At 45.4% G+C, this 26,969-nt stretch overlaps 2 protein-coding genes across 5 annotated transcripts in view; both read right to left on the bottom strand.

Annotated features, from left to right (window-relative positions):
• Positions 1 to 2,157: 2,157 nt before the first annotated feature.
• On the bottom strand, positions 2,158 to 26,226 carry BNIP1 (BCL2 interacting protein 1). 4 transcript variants are annotated; one of them, XM_036120343.2, is made up of 7 exons: positions 26,131 to 26,226; positions 24,139 to 24,231; positions 22,565 to 22,656; positions 19,710 to 19,811; positions 18,783 to 18,901; positions 4,231 to 4,350; positions 2,158 to 2,325 (listed from the first exon to the last, which is right to left on the bottom strand). In XM_036120343.2, exons 1-6 carry the CDS (start codon positions 26,212 to 26,214, stop codon positions 4,235 to 4,237), a joined length of 606 nt encoding a protein of 201 aa, XP_035976236.1. In that variant the 5' UTR covers positions 26,215 to 26,226; the 3' UTR covers positions 2,158 to 2,325; positions 4,231 to 4,234. The 4 variants fall into 4 exon arrangements, with proteins under 4 accessions (XP_035976236.1, XP_035976234.1, XP_035976233.1 ...); XM_036120341.2 differs by lacking the exons at positions 2,158 to 2,325; positions 4,231 to 4,350 and adding an exon at positions 7,238 to 8,722; XM_036120340.2 differs by lacking the exons at positions 2,158 to 2,325; positions 4,231 to 4,350 and adding an exon at positions 11,534 to 15,708.
• Positions 26,227 to 26,291: 65 nt separating this feature from the next.
• CREBRF (CREB3 regulatory factor) overlaps positions 26,292 to 26,969 on the bottom strand; it is a 60,996-nt gene continuing 60,318 nt past the window's right edge. The window contains exon 10 of the mRNA XM_078066879.1: positions 26,292 to 26,405. The gene's annotated coding sequence lies outside the window, so the exon portion shown is untranslated. The remainder of the gene's footprint in view (positions 26,406 to 26,969) is intronic.

The raw sequence follows: 26,969 nt of genomic DNA, 5'->3' as shown, positions 1-26,969 counted from the left end.
CCATGACCCCCCCAAAGGGGCACACTTTTCTAACTCCCCAAAGGTGCCACTGAGGTTGGCAGCATCCCTGGATTATTCCTCCAGAGGCTCAGAGTTTCCCCAGGGGATGCTGAAACCCATCCGGAGCTCTGGATTCTTGGCCTGAGGATGTTGTCTTCTGTCCTCCGCTAATGACTAAGCCATCTGTTTTCCTTCCCTGAACTCTGCTCTGCTGGAAGCTGCACAGACACCCCAGCTGGGGCTTCAAAGCCAGGTGGTTTGAGTGGCCCTAAGCATGGGAATCGGAGCTGCTTGTGATTCTCTAGAGTTCCCGCCCCAATTCATAACCATTCACAGGGCACAGACAGCTGAGCTTTGTCTGCTTCCTTGAAAAGGCCGCCTTTGAAGCCAGTGATGGGGGCACTGGATGGCCTCCTGAGTGAGCATCACACCCAGCGAGGAGAAGACAGGGGTCACAGGGGGCCACACCTGGAAGGGCCAGTCTGTTACAAGGAGCCATGGCCCCGCCAGGAGGGTGAGAAGTGAGACAGGAGGGATGCACTTCCGCCATCAGTGACCTCTGGTCCCCAACCAAATGGATGACTGTGGGGCTGGAGGGGACTGAGAGTCCAGGAATTAAAGCCACGTCTCATTTCAGTTGACGAGCTGCAGCCTGATCCTTTCTAGGGGGAACAGACAACTCAAATTCACAAGCACATAAGGCACATGACACTTTGCGCTCGGACTTGTGCCCCTGAACAGTACTTAGTGAGTCAAGTACAAGTAACCTGAACCCCAGAGTCTAGCGAGAAGTCTTCTTTTCTGATTTATATTCATCCGCAGTAATCCCTAATGTTTAGGGTTTTTAAAAACTTTGTATTTGGAAATCATTATAGACTCCCAGGAAATTGCAAAAATAGTACACAGGATTCCATGGACCCTTCACCCAGCCTCCCCCAATGGTAACATCTTCTAGAGCAGTAGTCCAACATCAAAGGAGACTGATGTGGATACAGTATGGTTGACTAGACCACCAACCCTATTCTGCACCAGTTTTTACGTGTTCATTTGTGTGTGTGTGTGTTTCTGTGTTACATTATCCCATGGATAGACTGGTGTAACCACTACTGTAATCAAGACATGGACCCATTCCATCCCCACATAGGAATTCCCTCATGCTACCTCTTCACAGCCAGAGCCCCCTACACCCGTCCCCTGGCTGTCTCTAATCTGTTCTCCTTCTCCTTAGTTTTGTCATTTTGAGAATGTTCTATCAATGGACTCACAGGGCATGCAGACCTTTGAGACTGGCTTTCTTCACGAAGCATCATTCCCATGACACCCATCCAAGTTGTTGCACAGATGGACAGTTTGAACCCTAATGTTGTTGAGTAGTGTTCTACTGTAAGGATGTACTAGAATTTGATTAGCCATTCACCCGTTGGAGGACATTTGAGTTGTTTCTGGTTTGGGGCTATTAAAGGCACTCTGAATACTCATCGACGGATTTCTGTGAGGATATAAACTTCCATTTCTCTGGGATAAATGCCCAAGTGAACATGTAGTAGTTTTACGCGTCCCTGTTATCTGGCACACATCTGCCAAGCAGTTACAATCTGCAAAAACTTCAGATTTTGTGTTTTGACATGCCATAGTCACTTTTCTAAAGGGAAATCATCTTGTTCTCACATGGGTTTTGGAAATGGGGCTTCTTCCATATAGAATTTGCATATGAGAGAATATCTATATGTCAGTATGATTCAAGAGATAATCAGGCTATTCTCCTTTCCAATTTGAAAAGAGTCATTGCACCTCCATTCCACATGCAATGACATTAAACTCCGTGGTTGACATGGTTTTGTTTTTCACTCTCCTAGTGGACTAGCTGCGGGCTTTCAGTAGGATCCTGAGATGGGTACAGGGGAGAAAACGCAAAGACTGTGCTGGGTCTGGATTAGAAAGATAATGGCAGTAAGGATGATCCGAGCTCTGGATTCCTAATTGTCAGACTTTTTAAAGAGATACATCAGACACACCAAAGGGTAGAAAGTAGTTTTACCAAGATGGTAATGTTGTTATGGCAGGTGCAGCAGACAAGAGGGGTTTTAGACCTGGTCTCTCTGGGGCTTCGTGAAAAAACTCATCACACTTTCATATGACATAACTCTGATTTTAAAATAAATTACAAAGAGGAGGAAACTTAATAGGAAACTGGAATGAAATATTGTCAAAAATCTGACTGAGAATTTCCTTCCATGAATGTAACTTTTGTGTCAGGCTTCAGGCTCATGGCCACCTGCAATCCCTGTTTTAATGACGAGTGCTTCAAATTCTTCAGAGTCAGAACTGCCAAGAGGTTTTGTTTTCACAACACAAGTAGTTAAAAAAAAAAAAAAGAAGAAAAGGTTTAGAAAATTTTGTCTTGTCATCTCAAAAAATTTATAATGGTCAAAACTACATTTAAAGAACCTCTCTTTTCTTTCACTTGGCAATTATAATATAGGAACTTCTTGGGATTTTGAATCTGGTCACATTTCTTCATATAAGTATTTCTGTGGAAGTGGAGGGGGGCTTGTGACGAGTCAGAAGAGTTATAAAAGACAAAGGAGATGGGAAGGAGGTTGAGTTTCTGGCTTGGGCACTGGGGGCCAGTGACAGGGTGGGGAAGCTGCATGATGGTAATGAGGTTGCAACCCAAATAGGGAACACACTGGGGCTGGTAAAGCTTTTGACACCCAGTTTCTTTATTCCTGGTCAGTGGTCAGATTTAAGCAGGCATCCCATACTCATCTCTGTGGTCAAGTAGGGCCTGGTCTTGGGGCAGAAACCTGTGGTAAGCCAAGGGTCAGGCTTAATGTCAACAAGGGCCAAATCCCAGACTTTGGGTTAATTAACATCCCAGCTCTAGGTTAAGACCAGTTCACAGTCAACTGAACAACTGGTGGTCAAAGTAAACCAGAAAGCCAACAGGGCCTGAAGTCTTTGTAGGGAAAGTCTGGACAGAAACTGTTATGCTTTAGGCCATACTAATGTGGAGGGCCCTTGTCTGGAAGCCTTTTGAAGGGGGTTTGCCTGCCAGTTCTCTCTCTTTAATTTCTCCCTCCTCCAATACACAGGGGCTGTATGATTAAGGACGCTTTGAGTTGCAAGTGACAGAAGCCAAAGTAAAATAAGTTAATTTTTGGATGATCTAAATAGGAAGACCAGAAATACAGCTGGTTTCAGGCATAGCTGGATCCCAGGGCTTAAATTATGTCAGGAGGACGCTGTCTCTCTGTCCCTCTGTCTCTCGGCTCTCTTCTAGACAGGCTCCCCCAAAGACAGTAGTTCCAGGGTCCCTTCCTATGAGCTTAGCAATCCCAGAAAAAGAGAATGCTTCTTTCTGGAGAATTCCAGCAAACATCCCAGGACTGATGCTTGGGGGCCTGGCTTTGGTTATATGAGCCAATCACTGAGCTAATCTGACCCTGATTGTCCAGGTCACATCTCCAATCCTGGTATCAAGGGTTGGGTGAACTCCACTCTAACCATGTGGACTGAGAGTGGGAAAGGGTGGCTCCCCAAAGAAAAACTGGCAGAGGTGGGGTATTCTCAGATAAAGGGGAATAGATGTAGGACAAACAGACACAGCAGACGCCCACCACGGGGCATTTGACTCTCAACCCTGAGGCTGGGGGAGAGGGACATCCTTTCCCTGCCCAAGGGAAAGGAGTATGGGTCTTTCTCCCAGACGATTTCCTAAAATAACCTCATCTGTGCTTAGCTATACCTACTTCCCGTCCCTAAAGAGAGGAGGAAAGTACGCCTGGTTATCCGGGGAGGCCTCCCCCTTAAACTCTGCTCTGCTTCTACCAGTTACATCACTTCAAGACACTAGGGAAGAAAGCCATGTTGAGCGTGTTAAAATATATAAGGAAAAACATTAACCTTGTGAGTGGACTCTTTCAAGTCAGAAGGAACGGGATGTATTTTGGTCAGAGGATTGAGAAAATTTTGGGTCACTAATATTATCTGCTCAAAAGTACCTCTGCTATTTGCTTTCCAGTTTTTGGTTCAGAAAATGGTTAATTTGGTTTCAGTTGCTGCCACATTCTTTGTAGGCCCTGGGATTACATGACCACATTTGTTCCTGAGAATAGCTGATGGCAATGCCTGTACTTACTGGGGAGAAGTGTTTGAAGTCAGTGTGACACTGAGTAACATGAGCAGCACGACTGAAAGATGGATATAAATATTATCCTGAAAGCTCACCTTCCTATGTAAATCCATTTTCCAGAAGGAAGATGTTTGCGATCTCTTTTCTGAGCTGGGGTGAGTCAATGCCCCAGATGGGGGGAAGGTTCCTGAAGGCTCCAGGAAATGCTTTTCTACCTGGGAAAGACAAATGTTAAGGTTGCAAACCTTAAAATGGCTTGCCCAACTGATTCACCATGTCCTGCTTCCATCTTGCTCAGCACAGTGAACTCCAGAGATCAAAAACCTACCATTCCAAAAACCTGCAAACAACCTAAATGCCCAAAAATGGATGCGGGGGCAGGGGGGCAAGTCATCAGGTCATTCACTTCCTCAGTAAATATTTATTGAGTGCCTGTTGTGTGCTAGGGATTATCTTGGGTAGTAGGTTTTCAGGTAATTTTTTCTTCTTTGAATTTGTCAGTGTTTTCCAAATTTTCTCACATGACCCTGTATCGCTTTTACCATCAAATGAATCACTTTACCATCAAAAAATGAATGTTCATTCTATAAGGACAATGTCAACCACAGGAACTGATGTTCTGAGGGCAGTCTGGCAGCATGTTCCAGCTATCTACTGCTGTGTAACAAATCACAATACACGGGGGCGCAAAACGACAACACGTGGCCATTGTTATTTTGTCTCATGGTTCTGGGGATCGTGGGGTTCAGCCCGACGTTTCTTCCTTGGGGCCTCTCATGCTCATGCAGTTGCAGTCAGATGGTAGCTGGTGCCGGAGTCATTTTGAAGTCCCCATCATTCCCACGCCTGGTGTTTGACGCTGGTTGTCAGCAGAGACCTCAGCTGGGCTCCAACACTAGCAAGTGGCCTCCCTGTTTGGCCTGGGCATCTTCACAGCATGGTGGCTGGGTTCTAAGGGTGAGTGTCCCGAGAGAGAGCCAGATGGATGCTATATTGTTTTATGATCTAGTCTCAGATGTCACACAGCGTCACTTCCACTACAGTCTGTTATTAGAAGCACATCATGAAAGTCAGCCCATAGTCAAGGGGAGAGGACTTAGATTACACCTTTTGATGGAAAGAATGTCAAGAAATTTGCAAACATCTTTTAAAGTGATTGCACAGCGGTTTCCTGACCCAAAGTTCCCAGAACCTCCGCAAAGCTCCAACACTACCAGCGATCCTACCTACCACCCCATGAGTCTCTGTCTTGTCCATCTTCTCAGCACCGTTAACCCCACCTTGAACCCTCAGGAAAGAGAAACCAAAGACAGCAGAGGTCTCCACACATACACACACTTTCTCCAAATGTTCTTACGGTGGAACACGAAACCCCTTCCCAAGGTGAACCCTCTCCCCTCACCTCCCCCATGACCTTGCCTACCTTCCTCTCCATTCACCCTCACATTCTTGAAATGTGCTAAGTTTCTTCACCTTAAATAAGCCCATCCCTCAGAGCCTAGGGTAGGGAGACCATTCAGAAAGTTATTGCGTGGGGTGCCTGGGTGGCTCAGTCAATTAAGCATCTGACTCTTGATTGCAGCTCAGGTCATGATCTCAGGATCGTGAGATGGAGATCGAACCCCGGGTCAGGCTCTGCACTGGCCTGGAGCCTACTTAAGATTCTCTCTCTCTCTCTGCCCCTGACCCCCCTCAAAAAAAAAAAAAAAAAAAAAGTTATTGCAATAAGCCAGCCCAAGTCCAATTGGGGCAGTAGGAAAAGGGAGAACCATAGGAAAGTTCACTATGGAAAAGAATGGCCACACCCTTGGAGGTGATAATATGGGGATGAAAAAGGGAGTTTTGAACATGACTTTGAGGTTTCCGGTGTCTGCGTTCCATGAATCCTTCCCTAGTATCCTTCTTACTAAATGTGGGAAAGTTCTGTCTTCTTAAATCCCAGAGCAGCAAGTGGTCACATGTCCCACCGAGAAGAGGCTGAGAGGATGAAGCCTTGCAAAGAGCAGAGATGGGAGGCAGCATGGGCACAGTGCTAGGACCACGAGTGCTTGGAGTCAGGACTTGTTCAGGACTCAGTCCCAGAGCTGCCCAGGCTCCGACAGCTCTCCTTCAGATCTGGAGCCACTCCAGTGAGTTGCCGGGAAATCCACCCTCTCCTTTAAAACAATTTTTTTTTTGTGGTAAAATATACATAACACAAAATTTATCATTTTAACCCCTGTTGAGTATACAATTCAGTGGCATTAAGCACATTCACACTATTGTATGATCATCACCACCATCCATCTCCAGAACTTTTCCTAAACTGAATCACCCTAAATGGAAACTCTGTCCCCATTAAACACTAAACTGTAACTCCCCATTGTCCCTTCTCATTCTCCCCTCCCCCAACAGCAGCACCCTTCTACTTTGTCACTATGAATTTGACTATAAAAGGTACCTTGTATAAGTGAGATCATACAATATTTGTCCTCTCGTGTGTGGCTTATTTCACCTAGTATAATGTCGTCAAAGTATGTCATCCATGTAGTATGTGGCAGAATTTCATTCCTTTTAAAGGCTTAGTAATATTCCATTGTATGTATAACCATATTTGGTTTACCCATTCATCCATTGATGGGACACTTGGGTTACTTCCACATTTAGGCTTCTGTGAATAATGCTGCTATGAACATGGGTGTGCAAGTCCACTATCCAGTTCGGATAAACAAACTGTGATATGTCCATATAATAAAGTAGTACTCAACAACAAAAAGGAACTATCGACACATTTAGCAACACAAATGAACCTCAAAATAACTATACTGAGGTAAAAGGTCCATAATCATACCGAGTGAAAAAAGCCACACCCCCCAAATAGTATATATGATATGACCCATTTATAAAATGTGATGAAAAGTACAATCTAGTCTATAGTGATAGAAAGCAGATCAGTGGTCATCTGGAGAAAGTACGGGAGCGGTGGCGGCAAACAGACTACAAGGGAGCATGTGCTCACTTCTGCAGCACATATACTAAAGATTACGAAGGGTCACCAGAACATTTTGGGGGGTGATGAATATGCTCATTACCCTGATTGCGTGGTACACATGACAAACATCATCAAATTATACAGTTTAATTATGTACAGTTTATTATAAATTATATCTTGATCAACTATTTTTTAAAGTAAAAACAAACAAACCAGGATATACAACATGATCCCATATATGTTGGAGGTAGAAAAGAAGAAAGAAAAAAAGATACAGCATCCACTCCCAAATGTTTCCAGCAATTCTCTCTAGATGAGACTATAAATTAGTATCTTTGGAAGGAGGAGTTTGTGTGGCTTAAATATGTTTTCTAATTTTCCTACAATGAACAGATCTTTCCTAATAAGAGAATCCACTGTTAAAAGTATGCTTCTTCCTACAAAGGAAATAAGCCGCGCCATGACCACCACTACACTGGCAAAAACACAGCCCAGCTGCTCTTATTTCCTTCAAGGAACCACCTCCTCCCACTTTCCACTCTGCAGTTGGTCCAAGCGGGGCTGATTCCACGCCCATGCTGGCCGTGTGACCAGGGCCTCACCAGTCAGGACATCCTGGCCCCCTGGCCACAGGGACTCAGCGAGGGATTTTCAGGAACTCTTAAGAAAAGGCTCTTTCTTCAGAAACTCCAAGCTAGGTGGATGTAAGTCTGAAGCTGCCCATGGGGAAGGGGGAAACCTGCTACCTGGTCAGAGTCCACCTCAGAAGAAAGCCAAGTGGAGGGAAACAGGGGAGAGACCAAAGGAGACCAGTTTCTAACATCTTTGTTAGAGCACCTGGATCCAGCTGTGTCTAAAGCCACTTACCATTACACAAGCCAGTGAATTCTTTCTTTTGCTTATGTGACTTCCCGTTCCTGAACCTCCAGTGCTGACCAAGCTCAGCAGGCACCCTCACAAAGGGATCTGCTAACCCTGCACCCTCAACTCCTCCATCTCTACCCTCCCCTTTGGATCATTATGGGTTGCTGGGTGGGGTCTGCATGGAGGATGCCTCTGCCCCCAGAACTTTGTTGGCCTCTCTTATTCCTATTGTTGGGAGCAGTCCAGAGACTCTTGAGCCTAACTGTCTGGGTTTGAACCCTAGTTCTACCAGTTACTAGCTAACTGTGTGACCATGGGTATGTTTCTGGACCTTTCTGGGTCTCAGCTGCCTCAGCTGGAGTAACAGTAACTATTGGTAGAATTCCTGGATTAAGTGAATTAATGCACAGTGCCTGGCACATAGTAAGCACTCAATAAATTTATTAACATCATCACCTCCTGAACACCTCACCAAGCACTGCTTTTGGACCTCATTATAATTGCTTATCATTAATTTTATTTTGACTACCATTTGCTGCTTCTAAGCAGTCTAAAGGAGTTGTCACTCTGTGCTCCCCAGGGCCCCTGTGGCTCCCTTTAGGACACTTACCACCCTCTGGGGTAACTATCTAGCTCCGGCTCTGTCTCCAATAGGCTGTGGGCTCCGCAAGGCAGGGAGAATCCTCCTCTTCTGTCCTTAGTGCCCAGCAGAGTGTAGCCAAAGAACACATGCAGTACGATTCTGGAATGGACTGGGGGTGGAGTGGGTTGAGGTCATTTCAGCAAGGCAGCCAGGAGATTGCAGAGCCTAAGAACGCACCTCCCCTCGGTCCCTGAATCCACTGGTCTGCAAACCTGGTCAGGTAGTGGCAGAGAATGCAATGGCAGAGCCATCTCTTGCAAACTAAGAACTCCTTTCTCAGAAACTGTGACATTTCTGTTAGGAGCCCTCCTGTCGTTCATACCAGTCAAGCTGTCAGATTAAAACTGAGTGACCATTTTTTCATTTTCCAGTCCATATTCATTTGTTACTTTATGGATTCATTTTACCCAGGAGCATTCTTTGCCAGTGAACAAGATTGCAGGGGCAGAGAGAGAAGAGCAAAGATTTAATAATAATAAACAGAACATTTTACATTGAGCTAATTCTTCCCATTGACTTTTTTTTTTTTGGATGTTTTGAGAAAGATGGCCAATTTTCCACCACCTGCTTTGTCCCATTCAGCTCTCTACCATCCGAGAAACTCTGCTCCATCCTTGGGCCTGATTCCTTGCCAATGCCAGCATCCTCTTCACCTAACCACCATTCCCCCAAAATAAAGCTCCAAAGAGAAAAGGGAATGAGGTCATTCCACGTTTTTCTGGGAATGAATGCAATGGCCATCAGGGTGACTGTGAGCTCCACTGTGTGAGTTCTTGGGTGACTTTTGTCCTTTAATCTCCCAGCACCCCTAAGAGGTCAATGCAGTTGGGTATCCCTGTGTTCCAGATGAGGAAACAACAGAGGGGCAATCCCAGCCCAGGGGCATGTGGCCAGGAAGACTACAGTTAGAACCCAGGCCCCTCTGTCACCAAAGGGCAGATTTGGGGCCCTGTGCACTGTAGGGCCATTGAAAATGCAAGTTGACCAATACCACGGGCCCTGGGGCTCTGCTGTTGGGGACTGGGGTGGGGGGGTGGTTGGTGGGGTAGATAACACCCATCCCCTCCCCTCATCCCAGCCTGCAGCCCTTCATTCCTGACAACTGCTGAGACTCCTGGCTGGTATCTCTTAGATTAGCCCCCAGCTATTTTTATTCTGCCCTTGTTTAGGGAAGAAACACAGGTTGGGCAAACCCTCAGGCAGGGCCCCAGGGGAGACCACCATTAGTCAAGGAAGAAAAGGAAGCTTATTTTACATTTTAACTATCTTTTTTTTTTTTAACTATCTTTTTTTCCTTAGAAAAACATCCAAATTGGGTCACCCTGCCAAATTGCCTCCAGCAGAGCCTTCTGACCTCCTAAATTCACTAACACAATGTATCTGCCTTCCTTCAGAACAATATTGACCGTTGAATGAAGTCTCATCTCTTGGGCTGGTGGCAAGAGGTGTGAAGCAGATGGGCCTGGTGAAGGGAAAAGGAAGCCCAGGAGGGGAAATGAGGTGTGTCAGGGAAGACAGGGAAGCTGGAGAAGAGCCAGGCCGCGCCTGGGAGGGAGAGGTCCCTCCTGAAGTGGAGGAGTCTCAGAGTCTCAGAGACAGAGACATGTGAATGGAAATGCTAGAAGGTTGGAGATGATAGAGATCTGGAGCTCACCTGAGCGTCTGTCATGGAGATAGAACTTTGAAATTATTGAGAAGTTATTCTCTAGATGATTGTTAAACTGGGGGGGGGGGGTGGATAGGATGACCTTGCCTGTGACGGAATACATAGAAGGAGCAGAGGGAAGAAGCTCTGGTAAGCCAGCACTTAAGGCTGAAGAGAAGATGAAGAAAGAAGAGTGAGCAGGAGTTGCCAGAGAACAAGAGGAAAACCTAGAGTGTGGTATCACAGAAACAGGTTTCTGGGAGGAACAATGCCCACCATGGTCAACAACTGCTAAGGAAGAGGTAGGTGGGGGCAGACATCCTTCAGATGAACAGCCCGGAGGTAACTGATGACCCCAGGGAGGCTTGTTTATGAGAGAGTGGGACCGTCGCAGCAATGAGACTTAAGTGGGCCGGGAAGTGGGTGATGAGGACACAGACCGTGTCCCAGAAGCTGAGCAGTAACGGGGAGAAGACAGAGCAGGGCTCAAGGGGGAAGGCACAACCTTCCCCGTCCTGTCACAGAGGAATGCTCCCTCCCTCCACAGGTCCCCTACGGCAGCCAGTGCACGGGCACCACTGTCATTCTGTGCTGTCCTAAAAGGCAAGGGGGAACTGCATTTATGTGCAGTCCTCAGGGATCTCGCACACAGCCGGAACTCAACAAACAGTAGATGCTTTTGATGATGAGAGTGACGATGACAACGATGAAGACAAGGATGAAAAACACAGACTCTTGTAGATCAGAAAGTCTCCTATTTGGGGGATTAAAAGAACAGACTCCCTCAAAAGTCTCACTGGTAACTGTGGCTCTGTCTCTGAGCATTCCTCCTTAGTCTCATGTGCTGGCTCCTCTTTTTTGTCGTGAGTTCTTCTTTATCTATACTCAAATCTCTGGGCGAGCTCATCCAACCTCATGGCTTTAAATCCCATCTATGTGCCCTCTTCCAAATTTATACCATGAGCCCTGACTGCTCTCCCAAACCCCAGACTCACACATAACCACCTGTGTACCTGGCATCTTGACTAGGGGGTCTAATTAGACATCTCAAGTCCAACATGTCCAAAACCCAACTCCTGATCTTTTCCTCCTTTAGTTACGTAGGCCAAGAATTTCATAGTTTTGGATTGCCTGGCTGGCTCACTTGGTAGAGCATGCGGCTCTTGATCGCAGGGTTGTGAGTTCAAGCCCCATGTTGGGTGTACAGATTACTTAAAAATAAAAGGACATTTTAAAAAAAGGAATTTCCTAGTTTTGGCTCTCATTCCTTCAAGAATGATACCCATTCCTTCAAGAAACCTTATCTTATTGGTTCTATCTTCAAAATATATCCAGAATATGACTACTTCTCACCACCTCTACTGCTCAGCCAGGTATAAGCCACCGTCAATCTGCTACCTGGACATCTGCAGTGGTCCTCCCAACTGGCCACCCTGCTCTGTACTTGTCTTGTTCACTTTGTTATCAACACGTAGGTCATATCAAGTCACTCCTCTGCTCCAGTGGCTCCCCATATTCCTCAAAGTACAAGCTCAATCATTCCAATGACCTACAAGGCTTCTCATGATTTTGTTCCCACTCTGATGTCCTGTGCTACTTCTCTACCACTCCTCACACTCTGCTCTAACCACACTAGCTTCCTTGCTATTCCCCCATCAGTCATGCTCCAGTGCATGCATGGATGCATTTCTGATGTATGGGATTTTTCCCCACACCAACGATCAGTTCTAGCTGGGTGTCCTATAATTCAACTCAATTCGGACACTACCCACATGGTCATCAGATCCCACAGGTTAAAGGCTCAATCCCACAAAACTGCGACCCCACCCCCACCCCCATTTCAGCTGCCCATCACAAGTCTAGATTGTCACAGGGGCTTCTGACTAGCAGGCCACAGATGGGAGGTTCCCATGAGCACCTCCTCCTCAGGTTTGATTAATTCGCTAGAGAGGTTCACAGAAATGAAGGAAACATTTTACTTACTAGATTGCCAATTTATTACAAGAGGATATAATTCAGGAACAGACAGATGAAAGAGATGCCAGGGAAAGGCATGAGGAAAGAACGCAGAGCTTCCATGCCCTCTCCAAGTGCACCACCCTCCCTCAATCTCCACATGCTCACCAACCCAGATCTCTGAACCCAGTCCTTCTGGTTTTTTGTTTTAAAGATTTTATTTATTTATTTGATAGAAAGAGACACAGCGAGAGAGGGAACACAAGCAGGGGGAGTGGGAGAGGGAGAAGCAGGCTTCCCGCCGAGCAGGGAGCCCGATGTGGGGCTCAATCCCAGGACCCTGGGATCATGACCTGAGCCGAAGGCAGACGCTTAACGACTGAGCCACCCAGGCGCCCCTCCTTTTGGGTTTTGTGGAGGCTTCATTACACAGGCATGACTGATTAAATCACTGGCCACTGGTGACAGAACTCAATCTCCAGCCCCCTCCCCTCCTCTGAGGCCCACTGGCAACCAGCCCCATCCTTAGTGCTTTCCAAAAGTTGCCTCATGAAGATAACAAAAGAAACCTTTATCACTCTCATTGTAGGAAAGTCCAAGGGCTTTAGCAGCTCTGTGCCAGGACCGGGGACACCAAATATATATTTCTGACGATAAATCACAGTATCGCAGATGCTCCCACTGTAGGCCTTTGCACTAGCTCTAGCTGGCCCCTGTGTGGAACCCTCCTCCCTCAGCAGTCCACATGGCTATGGTGTCTCCATCCTCAACAGGCCTTTGCTCAGATCTTATCTCCTCAATGAGGCCAGCTCTGACCACCCTACTTAATACCGCAAACCTATCCCCTCACCTATATTCCAGATCTCCCTTAGCCAGCTTCACTTTTCCCTAAGACGCTTATTTCCTAACAGAATGAATGACTTATTTAGTATCTTAATTGTTTATCATCTGCCCACCCTCCCCCACATATTATAAGTTCCATGACGACAGGGAATCTTTGTTTTGTTCACTGAGTGTACCTAACACAGTGCCTGGTACAAAGTAGGTCCTCAGTAAATACTTGAATGAACGACCTCTTGACAGATGCTCTGTCCTTTTAGCTCCTTGACCTTCATCTAAGCAAAATGTAGAATACAAGTTTACGTTACTGTTAACAGTGAGAATTAAAATCATTTATGAAACATCTCCCAAAAACTATATAGGTGGACTTTGTACATTTGTATGGCTTTTTTTTTTAAAGTCTCTGGTATCCGAAAAAAAAAAAAATCCATAAGAACATTCCACGTGGACTGATGGAGAGTCCCAAACACAGCAAGATCATAGAACAAATGTGAACACTGCCCCCTCACGGATGAACATGGCGCTGGCTGCTTCTGCCCAGCCAGCCCACCGGGATCATTTTGAATCCCGGTGGCTGGCTGACTGGGGCTGCAAGATATAATGCTATTGATGACACTTCAAATTCAACCTATTTGCAGAAGGAAACAAGTTAAAGAAGAATAAAGTCAAAGGGAGATTTTTTTAAGGAGTACAGAGCCCACACATTCCCATATTGTAAGGAGGATGTTGACAATTAGTGGGAAGTAGTAAAGAAAAATGTTAAGACAAGAAAATCCTAAATTGATAACATCCATCTGCTGCACTTACAGCTGGAATCTGAGTGGGAATTTCCCATCTGTGCTTTATTCTCAGCTTTAACTTGACTATAAATAAGACACATGCATACACATTTTGCACTGAGTGTCTTGAGTCCAGAAATTGTTTAAGAATGATATATATATGGAAGTGTGTGTGTACAAGTACACACACACACACTTTAACTTAGAACCTGCTCATTAAACTACTCAGTCTGAGATGTGCAGCCAATCTCTTACACACTTGGTCCCGTGACAATCCGGACTTTGTAACTGAAGCCGTAACTGTTCACACCCTCCCTCTGCTCAAGCTGATCTAACAGAACTTCCGATGCCCAGGCCAGCTTTCACTAAAGCCTGTTCGCTGCAGGAAACCTCAGGGCCCAGAGTCCTGGAGGGGGCCCCATTTGGGAAGCCCACTGTCCAGTCAGACAGAAGCTGCACTTGTTACTGTACATTCTTGTTTGATTCTCATATTGACTCTACAAATGACTATATGGACTATCACCCCCACTTTACAGGTGGGGAAACTGAGGCTCAGTGACAAAAGGTAACTTGCCCATGGTCACATGGTCCCTTAGTAGTAGAGCCAAGACTCAAAACCAAGGTTCAAAGTCCATGTTCTTTCCACTTTCCCCTCTGCCTCCACATTACACCTCCCAGGGCCTCTGGGGCTATAAATAGTGGGGAGGCTGGGATTTCATGAGGCCAGCCAGGCCTACAGCACAAGGAGACACTAACATCTCCCAGCCTGAGCCCCAGTATCCCCCAGGCCTCAACAGAACTCAGGCCCAGACAGGCCTCAGCTTATCACTAGGCTCGCTCTCATGGTTATATTTAGCTCTGGACCTCAAAGAGAAAGACGTGGGCCAGCCCCCAAGACACAGCACACCCCCAGGCCAGGCCCACCACTGTACATAAAAAGAGAAGGATGTCTGCCTGAGCCTTTTCAGATGTGGTGTCAGCCACCTCCCGTGGGGGCTTTTTGTAACTTGCTTTTTTAGAGCCTATGAGATCTTGTTCTTCTTGCTCCCGGAGGGAGGAACCACAGCTGCTTTACCAAGTATTTGTAACGGGCAGCAACGTCTCTAAGACATTGCATGTGGCTGTTGCTTAATAATCCTTTGTTGAATGAACAAATAAATGATCTAAGTTGATGTTCTAGAAATCTGGACATCAAAAACAGGTCACAAATTCCCAGAAGGATACCTTATAAATCCACATGCATTTCATTCTATTAAATAGAGTCAAGTTTATTCAAGGAATGGGCCTGAGTTTTCCTTATCCTTCTTCTCCCCACTTCTCTCTTCCTTCCACCAGATCTGGCATTAAGGCTACAGCAGGAGAAGGGGAGAGAGGAGGATCCAATCCTGAAGGCTGGCCTCTGCATGCCCCATGTGACAGCCACACGCACTGTGTGATGGCTCCTGGAGTCCCTGTGTCCTGCAGGTGTCCTGATGACAGGCCTCCCCTTGCTCTACTCGCCCTTTATAGGCCAACCAGCTGCCTACAGAAAGCTGGGGGGCTGGGTCTGCAATCCACCTGCTGAGCAAGTGGAACAGGCTGCAGAGGTGTGCATTGGTTTGGCAGCCGGGGCCAGACCTCAGGAGCATGGACAGATCCTGACACGAGCTTAAAGGGCAAAAGCTGGTAATTCCAGATCTTACAAAAATGGAAAGAGCCGCTTTTTTACAATATAGAGGACCGTAGCAAGGAAAAGGGCCAGGGCAAGGAAAATGAGAAGCTTGTCCGTCAGCTCTCGGCGATTATATTTTGTGATAAGCTTCCGTCCCAACTGGATGGTCCCTGACATGGACTTAAACTCTTCATTTGCATCCAGGATAGTCCGGGAAGAATTGGCTGAAACAGAAGAGGGAGGGAGCCTGACTCAGAGACTGTAGAGCACCAAATCCAAAGACTTTGCTCTGCTGGCTGGGTTACCAGCAAATAACACTGCACTTTGCAGCAAGTTCCCCTCGGCCATAAGCAAAGATGTGAGCAGAGACAACCAGAGGAGCAACGAACAAGGATATTATAAGGAAAGTACCTCCCTAGGTCCTATTCAGCTCAGAGTGATGTGGTTTGTTTATATACAATGTCACAGGGCCACAACTAGGCGTTCTCCAATGTGAATATCACCAGGGAAAAAAGAATAGAGTTCCTTTCCTGACCATCGATCTCAGTTTTCCAAAGCAGGCAAGTGCTGGTGAGAAGAACCACCAGCCCCAAAACGAACCCGGGTGATTGTGACCAGGCACTATGAGGTCTTTTGGGGGGCAGAAGCTAGGAGTTACCAAGACTTTCCACCTGAGGTGCACCCTGCCCAGACCCCTGAGAGTCAGATCTGCTCTTGGTGGGATCCTAACAAGTTGGGCTGGCCCTGCCACCAGCCCCCACACATGTCAGTTCTTCAGTCCTGGGACACTGCTGTAGCTTTAAAGATGTCACACCTTGCTCTGACCACTGTATGAACTCTAAGGGGAGGTACCTGTGCCTAGGAGTCAAATGTACTTCTGAGTATGGGTATTTGAGCCTGACACTTGGGTAAGAAGGTCTGCCTGGCAAGATTCTCCCCCAAAGCCTAACATCATCAGAACATCCAAAGAATAAAACGTGCTGTTAAGTGGAAAAGTGAGGTGTGAAAGAGCGTATGTGAAAATTTCCATTTATGTAAGAGAGAGGGGGATAAACAATATTTAATTTGCTTGTGCTATATGTGCTTGGAGGAGCTCAGGAGGACATAAAAGAAACTGGTAACAGTGGTTGCCCTTGGGGAGTAGACCTGATGGCCAGAGGTCAGAGGGAGGTCAGAAGAGAGAGCTATCTTTTTACGTCTCTCCTGTACTGTCCAATATGGCAGCCCCCAGACACAGGTGGCACTTGAGCATGCATATGCGGCTAAACCAAACTGAGATGTCCCTAGGTGTAAAATACACACATGATTTCCAAGACTTAGTATGAGAAAAAGGAAGGTAAAATATCTCAATAGTTTTTGATATTACATATTGAAATGGAAATATTTTATATGTATTGGGTTAAACAGATTCATAGGTTTCTTTTTACCTTTTTTAATGTGCCTACTGGAAAATTTAAAGTTAAATATGTGGCTCACATTCTATTTCTATTGGACAATGCAGGCCTAGAGGTTTTTTTAACCATGTAATGCATATTACTTTTTCATAAAATTAAAAGTCAATAAGTAAGTAAAAGAAATTACCAGAGGAAACAGAGCAGCATTTATATAAAGACAGATGAAGGGGAAAAATAAACACTCAGACAACAAAAATCCCTCTCTTGGCCCTTTCTCCATGCCTACCTCCATCCCAAAAACCTAAGTAAGAGTCAGTTCAAAAAAATCTAACAGGCCTTTCTTTTTAAACTTCATGTGATAGAGAATTTTAAAGCATCACCAAAGTAGACAGAATAGTATCATGAAATGCCCTATGCCCATCACCCATACCCAAGTACCACCAACTCCCTGGCGCTCCTGTTCCCATACTACCCCACCCAATTCCAGCAAATTCCAGACATTATATCCCTTATATGCTTTTTTTAAAAAAAATTGTAGCCCTATTAGGCTCTTAAATCAAGCTGAATTTGTGAGCTGTAAGGAAAGGATTAAGAATTGCATTCTTCTTTCTTCAACAGTTTTCTCTAACGGGCCCTAAGAACTGCCCTCAACACCCCAGAAACCAGCAGCATCTGTGCACCCTCCTCACCACTTAACGATCTCATCTGTTTCTGATGTGTGTATAAACTGTGTGTGGGGGGAGGCGTCCTGTCACGTGCATCAAAGCAGAAAAGCCCTCCACTCAAAGGCCAGGTGGCTTCCTATTTTGCACACTCTCCCAGGTCTCTCCCAAGGCTTGAGCCCCGCCCCCAGCATGCATGTAGCGGATGTGACTGGCTGGTTCTGAGCCTAAACGCCCAGATAAGTTTCAAACACAGGGACTGACCTGGGGGACAAGTTGCTTGCTTTGCTTTTCCTTCCTCCTGTTTGAATAGTGCACTGAAAAAAGAGTGGCTCAAAATTATACATACTTTTTAAGAGTGATAATAGTATTGTGGTTTGGTTTTGTTTGTTTTTTGTTTCAAGAGTCTCTTATCTTTTAGAGAGACATATTGAGATATTTTTAGATGATGTCTGTGATTTGCTTTGAAATAATCCAGATGGAGGCCCAGGAAGGGTGGAGCTGAAACGAGACTGGCCATGAGCTGACAAGTGCATACCACACTCTCTGCTTTAGTCTCTGTGAAATCTTCTAAAACTGTCTCAAACAGTAAACTCTCTCCTTGTTTTCCTATACAAAGGACCCTGAAGAGGGCCAATTCTCTTCTACATTATAAGGGAGACACCATGGGAAAGCTGCTAGAGAAACCAGATGCTCAAGTGGCTTCTTTTGTGGCCTCTGATGGTATCTTTTAAAAGGAGCTCATGGTAAAAATAACACTGGAGAGTATAATCGTAAGCTGAGGCCCTAGCAGACCAACCAGCTGCCAATATACTAAACATCTCCTCAAGCAATGATTCCCCAACCTGCCTGGCCACATGGGTCCACAGAACTCCAGAGAAAAAAACAGACTGCCAGGCCCCTCCCCCAGCCCTTCTGGCACCCACTCTCCAGGAGAAGGCCTGGGGATCTCTACTTTTCACAGGAGACCCTGGGAGTGCTTCTGCTGGGGAAACATTTTGACAGGGGTGTGCAGATCTTCTTAGTACAACAATAAAAACCAAAAAGAGAAGTAAGAGCGACACATCCCACTCTAGGCAACACCACACTGTCGAAGAATTGAGAAGCCACACAAGTCAGTAAGCTTGGAGATGAGGGTAGGGAGAGGGGGCAAAGGTGGAAGAGCCTGGTGGCAGGTGCCAGGGCAAGGGCTCTGGGGCTGGTGTCTCTGGGAGAAGCTTCTAACTCCAGGTCCGGCTTTACCTAGAGTCTGCATGGCTTCCTCGCTCTGCTGGACCTGCTGGGACATCATCCTGCTGATCCCCATGAGGCTCTCTGTGATGGCACTGGACGTCTGGGCCAGGCTCTCTTTGGTGGTTTTCCTAAAAGTCCAGAGTGGGAGGAGGCATGTCAACAAAAGCCTGGCTGCAAGAAAATCCCATCTTCAAATGAGATCCCATTTTTTTAATCTATCAAAATAAAATCTATTTAAATATCAATGATCATAGTCAACACCGGCAAGGGTATGCTGACACCACACTCCTGAAGACTCCTAGTAGGAACGCAAACTGCTGCTACCTTCTGTAAAGCAATTTGGCAAATACGTATTAGGAGCCTTAGAAACATTTAGGCTTTTGGCCCAATAATCTCATCCCTGGGAAACTCTCCAAAGGAAATATCCAAAATGTGGACAAAGCCTTATGTCCTAAGATGTGGCCTTGTGTATTATTTACAGTACGGACAAACTAGAAATGTAAACACCCACAAACAGGGGATTAGCTAATACAGGGGAATACTATGTACTCTTAAACCTTTGTTTAAAGAGTTTCTAAAGCAACAAGCAAGTATTTGTGCTATAATGCTATGTGAAGAACAGCAGGGCACTAAGTTTTATATACAGTATGACTCAGACTTCGTGAAAAAAAATGGTAGGAGGAGGCAATGTATCCAAATGTGTACAACACAATGACAGTATGGTTTCATTTTGTCATTAATATTTTTCTTTATTTTACCAATTTATTACAAATAACCATGTATTTTCTTTCATACTTTAAAAAATACTACCTATATAATAAAATTAAGTACCAGTTTTACATTGAAAACAAGAAGGGGTTCCTTACGTGGGTTTTGCACCTTGCCAATTGCTATCTGTTCTAACATCAGGGCCCAGAAAGACAAAAAGACAGATACCTTTGCCTTAAGAGGTCTCCTCCCTGGAGAAGTTCTGCTTTCTCTAGATTGTCGATAGCAATTTTGCAAGTGAGATTAGCCTTCCTCCATGAGGTCTGATTGCTGGAATCAAAAGCGTCTTGCATGAGTTTCTGTCAAATCAAGTCACAGCAGTTCTTCCTTCTGGCACGGGAGTGATGGGGAAGGCCACCCAGGAGTGGCCCACAGAGTCCACCTCCACCACCCGCCATTTCCACCTCTTGGTTGCCCCAGCAACTGTTCCAGCTCAGGCCACAACACCTCTGGTCTGGACCCTGGAGGCTGCCTCTGGGACGTTCTCCTACTGCCCTACTGCCTGTAGCTGTCCCTCTCCCTCTAGGGCAGCCAGAGGGAGCAGTCTGGCCACAGCACTTCTGTGTTGACAGCCCACAACAGCTTCAGACTTCAAACTCGCTGTGGGCGCACGAGGCCTTGTTCTGTCAAGTTATCTCTAACATTTTCCTGCTCTTTGCCTTGTGTACTGGTTGGTTCCATTTCTTGAGAACCATGTCTTACTCATTCCTGGATCACCAGTACCTAGAACAACAGTTTCTGGCCCATTAGCCAATCAATAGGTATTATGAGAAGTAGAAAAATCATAGAAAGGCAGTTTTCCTCAATATTTCTTTTCTTTTTAAAGTTTCATTTAAGTTTTTTGTTTGTTTTTTTGAGAGCACGCCTGAGAGTGAGAGAGCAGGGGGAGAGGCAGAGGGAGAGAGAGAAAAAAATCTCAAGCAGGCTCCATGCTCAGTGCAGAGCCTGACACAGGGCTTGATCCCAGGACCCTGAGATCATGACCTGAGCCAAAATCAAGATTTGGACGCTCAACCGACTGAGCCAACCAGGCGCCCCTAAGTTTTTATTTAAATTCCAGTCGGATAACATACAGTGTAATATTAGTTTCAGGTGTACAATATAGTGATTCAGTACTTTGGTTTTGCTCAATATTTCTTTAAGATTTGCTGTTCTTTACACACCCAGAACAATCATGAACAAGATAAACACAATGTATTAGCAGGGCCCAGTTTGATGTGATTTATTTACATTCTTTACCCGATCTCCCTTATGAGAGACACCTCAAATTTGGTGAACAGCTCCCTGGGGTTGGCAGTGCAGCTTTTGTCGATGGACTATACAAATGTTAGGGTGCCTGGGTGGCTCAGATGGTTAAGCGTCTGCCTTCAGCTCAGGTCATGATCCCAGGGTCCTGGGATCGAGTCCCGCATCGGGCTCCCTGCTCAGTGCAGAGCCTGCTTCTCCTTCTCCCTCTGCCATTCCTTCTGCTTGTGCTCTTCTATCTCTCTGTCAAATAAATAAATAAAATCTTTAAAAAAAAAACAAAAACAAATGTTAATTGGGCCCCTCAGAGAAGCAAGCTCAAGCACTAGAACTCTTAGGCAGCTGGGTCACATCAACTGTGCTAACCCCTGAGGTATTTACGAAGTCAAACACAGGGCACATGAACTGATGGGGTGTTTTTCTAAGAGCACCTCTGTGCTGCCACCGGAACAGCATTTACTATGCCACTTCGCACCTGATATTTAAAAAGAATCAATTACATTTTCGAACTATTTGCAAGGGGGTTCTGCTGGGCCTTGTGACACAGAGATAAGTGAGGCACAGTGGCTGCCCTCAAGGGGCTCACATTTATTGGGGAGAAAGACAAGCAAACAAATATTTGCTGAACGGTGTGATAAGCACGATAACCCAGGCAAGCACAACCAGCTTTCACACACAACTGCCGAAGTATTCATTTATTGCTTTCTCTCTCTCCCCTGTAACTCCACATCATGAATGGCCATTCTCAACTTTAAACCCATGCTAAGCCCACCTTATCTGGTGTAACTTACTATACTTTATACAAGGGGTCCTCCTGACTCAGTGTTCATAATCTGAGTATCCTTGGTGGCCGAGGGAAGCAAACGCCATCACGACACAAAATATTATGACTGAGCCACGCACTTTAACACTGGTCGCCACTCACACATCCCTCCCTACTTACACTAACTAGCCTCCACCATGCCCACATCTTTGTCAGTCTCCTCCTGTTGCTGGGTGTTATAAACACAGCTGCTGTCAGCAAGGATGACGCTGGAGAATTATTCAAATCAGAAGCAAAACCACAGACAAATACAGGTGTGGCAGAATTAGAGCAATTAACAAGGATGAAGGGAACACCCAGGAGGATGATGACTAGCAGGGGCTTCGAAAGAGAATGACCTGGCTACCAGAGGATTGGCAGAGTTGATGGAGCCCTCAAATATTTTTGCCACGACAAACCTCTTTATGATTATGATACAAAAGTCAAATGTGAAGGGACAGTTACTGTTTCATGCCATCAGACAATTTTGTTGGCAAGTCCCCCAACTCAATACCCAGAAATAGCACATACTTCAATTATATAATCAAAGGTTAGCACACAGCTACAACGATAACCACCATTTTATTTAACATAACATAACCTTATTTACATTTTGGGGGGTTTTGTTTTTTAAGATAAAATCCCATTCAAAGCTTTCTAAATTTTGGTCCATCTTAAGTAGGACTTTCTCTGGTAACAATTACCCTTAAAGAAAAAGGACCCTGTATTATAAAAGCAACCATGGTTTTGTCTTAAAAATATAAAATACAGTATAATGGTAAATATGCTTTTGTAAACTATACACAATTTGACCTACCAACAACCCCTGCTGGCCCCTGCTTTGAGAACTACTGATCTAGAGAGGACATTCAGTCTGTGTATAAATGACACAATTAAATCATTAAGCCAGGTTTGTTAAGCAAACCCTTGTACAAGCCTCCCAGGGAGCAAGTGACCCAGCACAGGCCCCACCTACCTGAGCATCTGCTTTTTGTGATTCTCCACTTCCTGGAGCAGAGCTTGCTTCTCCGACTCTTTGTCTTGCTCTTTAGCTGACTGCTCAAGCTCCTTTGGGGGAAAAGAGCGCTATATTAAAATGATTTTAAAAGCCAATATAAAAACCAAAGAGCACTTCTCTTTCTAGGCAGGTTATACAATAGCACTTGAAAACCCTCCTAAAAGAGAACACTTAGGAATGCCAGGTAACAGAGAACAAACATCCTTATAAATATATAACTGACTTGCAAGAAAGTAGAGATAATCCCCAGGGCCCCAAGGAGAGAAGGGAACTAAGAGCCAGAGCGGTCAACCTGTGAGTGATGCATGGCTGCCCTGGAATGGGAGATTCACTCCTATAATCTAGGGCACGCCTGGAATGAAAGGGAATAAAAAATTACTAAAGAGGAGCCCCCTGGTCCCACTTGGAGATATCATGGAAATATCAAACTGCTACACGTCTAAATGCTCACTCTCAATCCCTGTACCTATTTCATTATTGACTGGTAGCAAACAATTTGAAGGTTTCACTGTGTGCCCATATTTTTTTTTTTAAAGATTTTATTTATTTAACAGAGAGAGATAGTGAGAGCAGGAACACAAGCAGGGGGAGTGGGAGAGGGAGAAGCAGGCTTCCCGCTGAGCAGGGAGCCCAATGAGGGGCTCGATCCCAGGACCCTGGGATCATGACCTGAGCCAAAGGCAGGTGCTTAACGACTGAGCCACCCAGGCGCCCCACTATGTGCCCATATTTACAAACATACATTCATATATATATATATATATATATATGAAAGTAATAGCCTTTCAAAAATAAAAAATTAAATGATTAAATCAGTGCTAGAGATGGAGGCAAAAAGATCAGCTAGGTTCAGTGACATTGTTAAAATTCTAAAGTGAATTTTTATGACAAAAACTGCTTATTTTCACAACTGCCTTGAAAATCCCTTAGGAAGGCAACACACAGGACCCAGACATACTATTTCCGAATAGCCAGTTTTTCTTCCAGCTTTGGAAACAGACTGTCTTCTGTTAAACAACAAGGTTGTTGGCTGGCATCTGGGGCCACATCACAGGAAAAGCACAGGTCTTTAAATCCCAGGACCACAAGCAGTGAGACCGGGTGCCCCCAGACCCACTCGGGGATGGGCAGATCCACGCACCCATCTTATTCTCACTAGGGCACAGCAGCAGAAACAGGCTATGCAAATGGATACTTCTCACTCCGGTGGTTTTTGAGAGAGCACATACACCTTAGTTGGATTCAGGAGTGCTATATGTGCATATGAAGTGATTGGAGACCTCAGAAACAGGGAGGAAGACGCTAGGCAAAGCAGAGCATGAAAAAAACCCCAGGAGACACTGACAATGCATTCAAAAGTTCCTTACTTTTACCTTGAGAGCATGGTAGTACAGTTACCCTCACTGTCCAAACGTTTACTAAAAAAAACAAAACAAAAAAACCTGGACAGCTCTCAAGCGGAGGTTACTCCCAAGACGGAGCCTCCTCATTGTTACCCAATCTCCCCACACCTCAGCTCTGCAGCTACTCACCTGTATCCTGTGCCGCAACTGCTGAAACTTCTCTTTCACTTTAGTATTCAGTTCAGTAAGTGCACTTAATGGTCCCGAACAATCTCGAATATCCTAGGAGACATCGAAGAGGTGAGAGGGCCTTTCTCGAGGCAATGAAATGAAATGATACCATCTGTACAATGACAGAATTGGCTTAGACCACAACTAAGGCTGGCCTACTGACTATAATCCATCCTGATCTTTGCGGCTTACCTCTGCAACACAAGCAAAAACATTATCATTTACATTTCTCTCATACCTCTTTAATTTTGAGCATGTAATATAAAAGCATAAAAAGAAACACAACTGTCTTGACTTACTAGTTCCTAAAGTTTAACAAAACGCCACCTGGTCGGTATAAAAAGGCTTAAAGCAGCTTGTATGACCAACAAGAATGGACATCCAAAAGTGATACTTTAACTTTAGATCTTTCCAACTTGCAAACTCAATTCCTGGCATCATAGGAAAAGGACAAGGTTAACTTCAATCTGATTTTACAAACCATCTGTTATAAATCACACTGTTTATAGACATGTCCAAGAGTCAATTTAGAATTTGTTTCTGGACATTCAAAATTACTGGGGTCAGGTTTTAGAGCAGGCCCTAGAGCCAGAGTATGTGGATTCAAATTCTGGCTGTAGCAATTTATTGACTGTGTAACAAAAAGTCACTTGAGTTCTCTGTGCCTCAGTTTCCTCATCACACTGCCTACCACATAGACCATATATGTATGTAAAGCATATTGCAGAGGGGTTGGAACACAGTAAGAGTGCAGTAAATCTAGATATAATCAATCTTTCTCATTAGCAGCCATGAGAACCCAAATATTAGAGAGTACAAAAGGGGACTTAAGCAATTTAGATTATATAAATAGGCAATTTTATTTGTATGAATTCTAAATTTGTTTTTCTAGACTCATCCCAGAAGTTTTGCAATGTGTATGGAGAAGAAGTGAAGTTGAAGAAGTTTAAATGCTTGCATCAAGTTTCCTCACTTGTTCTCTGGCTTACTCGCTAAATCACACCCCCTTGCACCACGATAAGGCACTACTTTGGTTTATTCTGCATCTGGTTTCTATGGGAAGTCCTACTTTCCTTCACTTTTTGCCACAGCTAGTTGCAAACTCTCAGTCTACATCTAATGTCTACTAACATTTGTTGGAAAGGGAAATGACTTGCCTAAAACCAAGGTTTAAAACTCCTAGTTTCTTTTTGCTAAATTCAAGGAACCATTTCTACATTCCTAACTCTTGCCTATGTCAATTGGTTATTGCTCTGCTGCCTTCTGCCCTTAAATGGCTTAAGGCAAAGCATCTCAATTACCCCATCTGTTAAACGAAGTTGTAGATACTCCTTAAGTCCCTCTCTAGGCTGACCTTCCCCGTCAGGTCGCAGTTTTGCCACCGTCTGCCCTCTGATTCAGGCCTTGGCACTTTACCCGATTTCCTCACTTACAAAGTCACAACTACAGTCTAAGTTAAGTTCATTTCACCGGGTGCCTCCCGTGTCAGGCGGCCTTTGGTACCACGGGACACCGCACCCAGCCCAGCTGGCCAGGAGGGGGCGGGGCTAATGCCCCCCAGGGCGCCACCAAATGGTGGGGAGGGCGGTGTCAGAAGGCGGGGCCAACCGGGGTGACAGGTATGTTGTGTGGCGGTCCCAGTCGAGAAGTGTGCCCGGGAGGGGCCAATGGGGGCCACAAAGGGGCAGCCTGGTCAGGGACCGGGGAACATGGGAGTGTCCAGAAGAGGGCAAGACGACAGCAAGTGGATGGAGGATCAGGGCCAACGGTCAAGGAAACGGGACCAAAGGGGGACCACAACGGGGTAGCCGGCCATGGGGCGGGACCAACGACCTCAGGGACTTGACCAAGTGGGGAAAGCTCGGGAGTGAGACCGCCAAGCTCACAGGAAGCCAGCGGAACCTGGGTTTAAGGCTGCTGGAGCCCGGCAGGGGTCCCGGGAATTAGTACCTGGATAAGCGCCTTCACCTCCAGGTCGAATTTGATAATCTCTTGGTTACAGATACGGACGTGGACATCCTGGGAAGCCGCCATGTTGAGGACGCAGGCTACGGGAAGGGGGGGTGCCCAAATTTAAGCGCGTTTCCGCGTCGCGTTCCTTCCGCGCTGGGCTTTCGGCAGCGCCCTCTAGAGACCGGCCTGAGGCGAGCGAGGGTAGAGGCGGCAAGTCCTAGGGACTTCTCCTGAAAATTCCGCTGGACTCAGCCTCGCTTCTTGGTGTGGTCCTAAGAAAACGAAGAAGAAAGAGAGAGGGAGTATCAAGGGCGTTTTTGCAGTGGCTTCTCCCCATCTTCTATCTAAGAGCCATTCTAATGACTACATATTTTTTTGCATAGAGAAAAAAAAAAGACTGGAAGGAAAGTATCAATTAGGATGTCTCTGGAAGGTGGAGTTAACAATTTTTTATATTTCTTTAAATTTTCTTATATTTTTCATATGTTGTACAGTGAATATAAACTGTGGAGCAAATGAAAAAATGAAAAATGTTATTACTACTTTTAATGTATGGAATTCAAGGCAGGTCTCTTAGAGCACCCCCTGTCAGTTCAACACATGGTCCAAGGGTTCTAAAATCGCAACTGATCAAGTCACCTCCCTGCCTACACCTCTTCTGTGGCTCCTGGAAGTTTCCTTTTGTGTACAGTTGGATTTATTAAATCTACCTCGCTGGAGTAGTTTTGATGGAAATAATTAAGAGCAGACCCTCAACAAATGGTGGCTCTTTTATTTTTATTATTAAATAGTCAAAGTTTCTTAGCTGGTCTTCAAGGCCATCAGCCACCTCACCC

The sequence above is a fragment of the Halichoerus grypus genome, chromosome 2 (assembly GCF_964656455.1).
Source record: "Halichoerus grypus chromosome 2, mHalGry1.hap1.1, whole genome shotgun sequence".
NCBI lineage: Eukaryota > Metazoa > Chordata > Mammalia > Carnivora > Phocidae > Halichoerus > Halichoerus grypus.
Note: the sequence above shows the minus strand (reverse complement) of the source record. Positions and strands in the feature narration are given on the sequence as shown.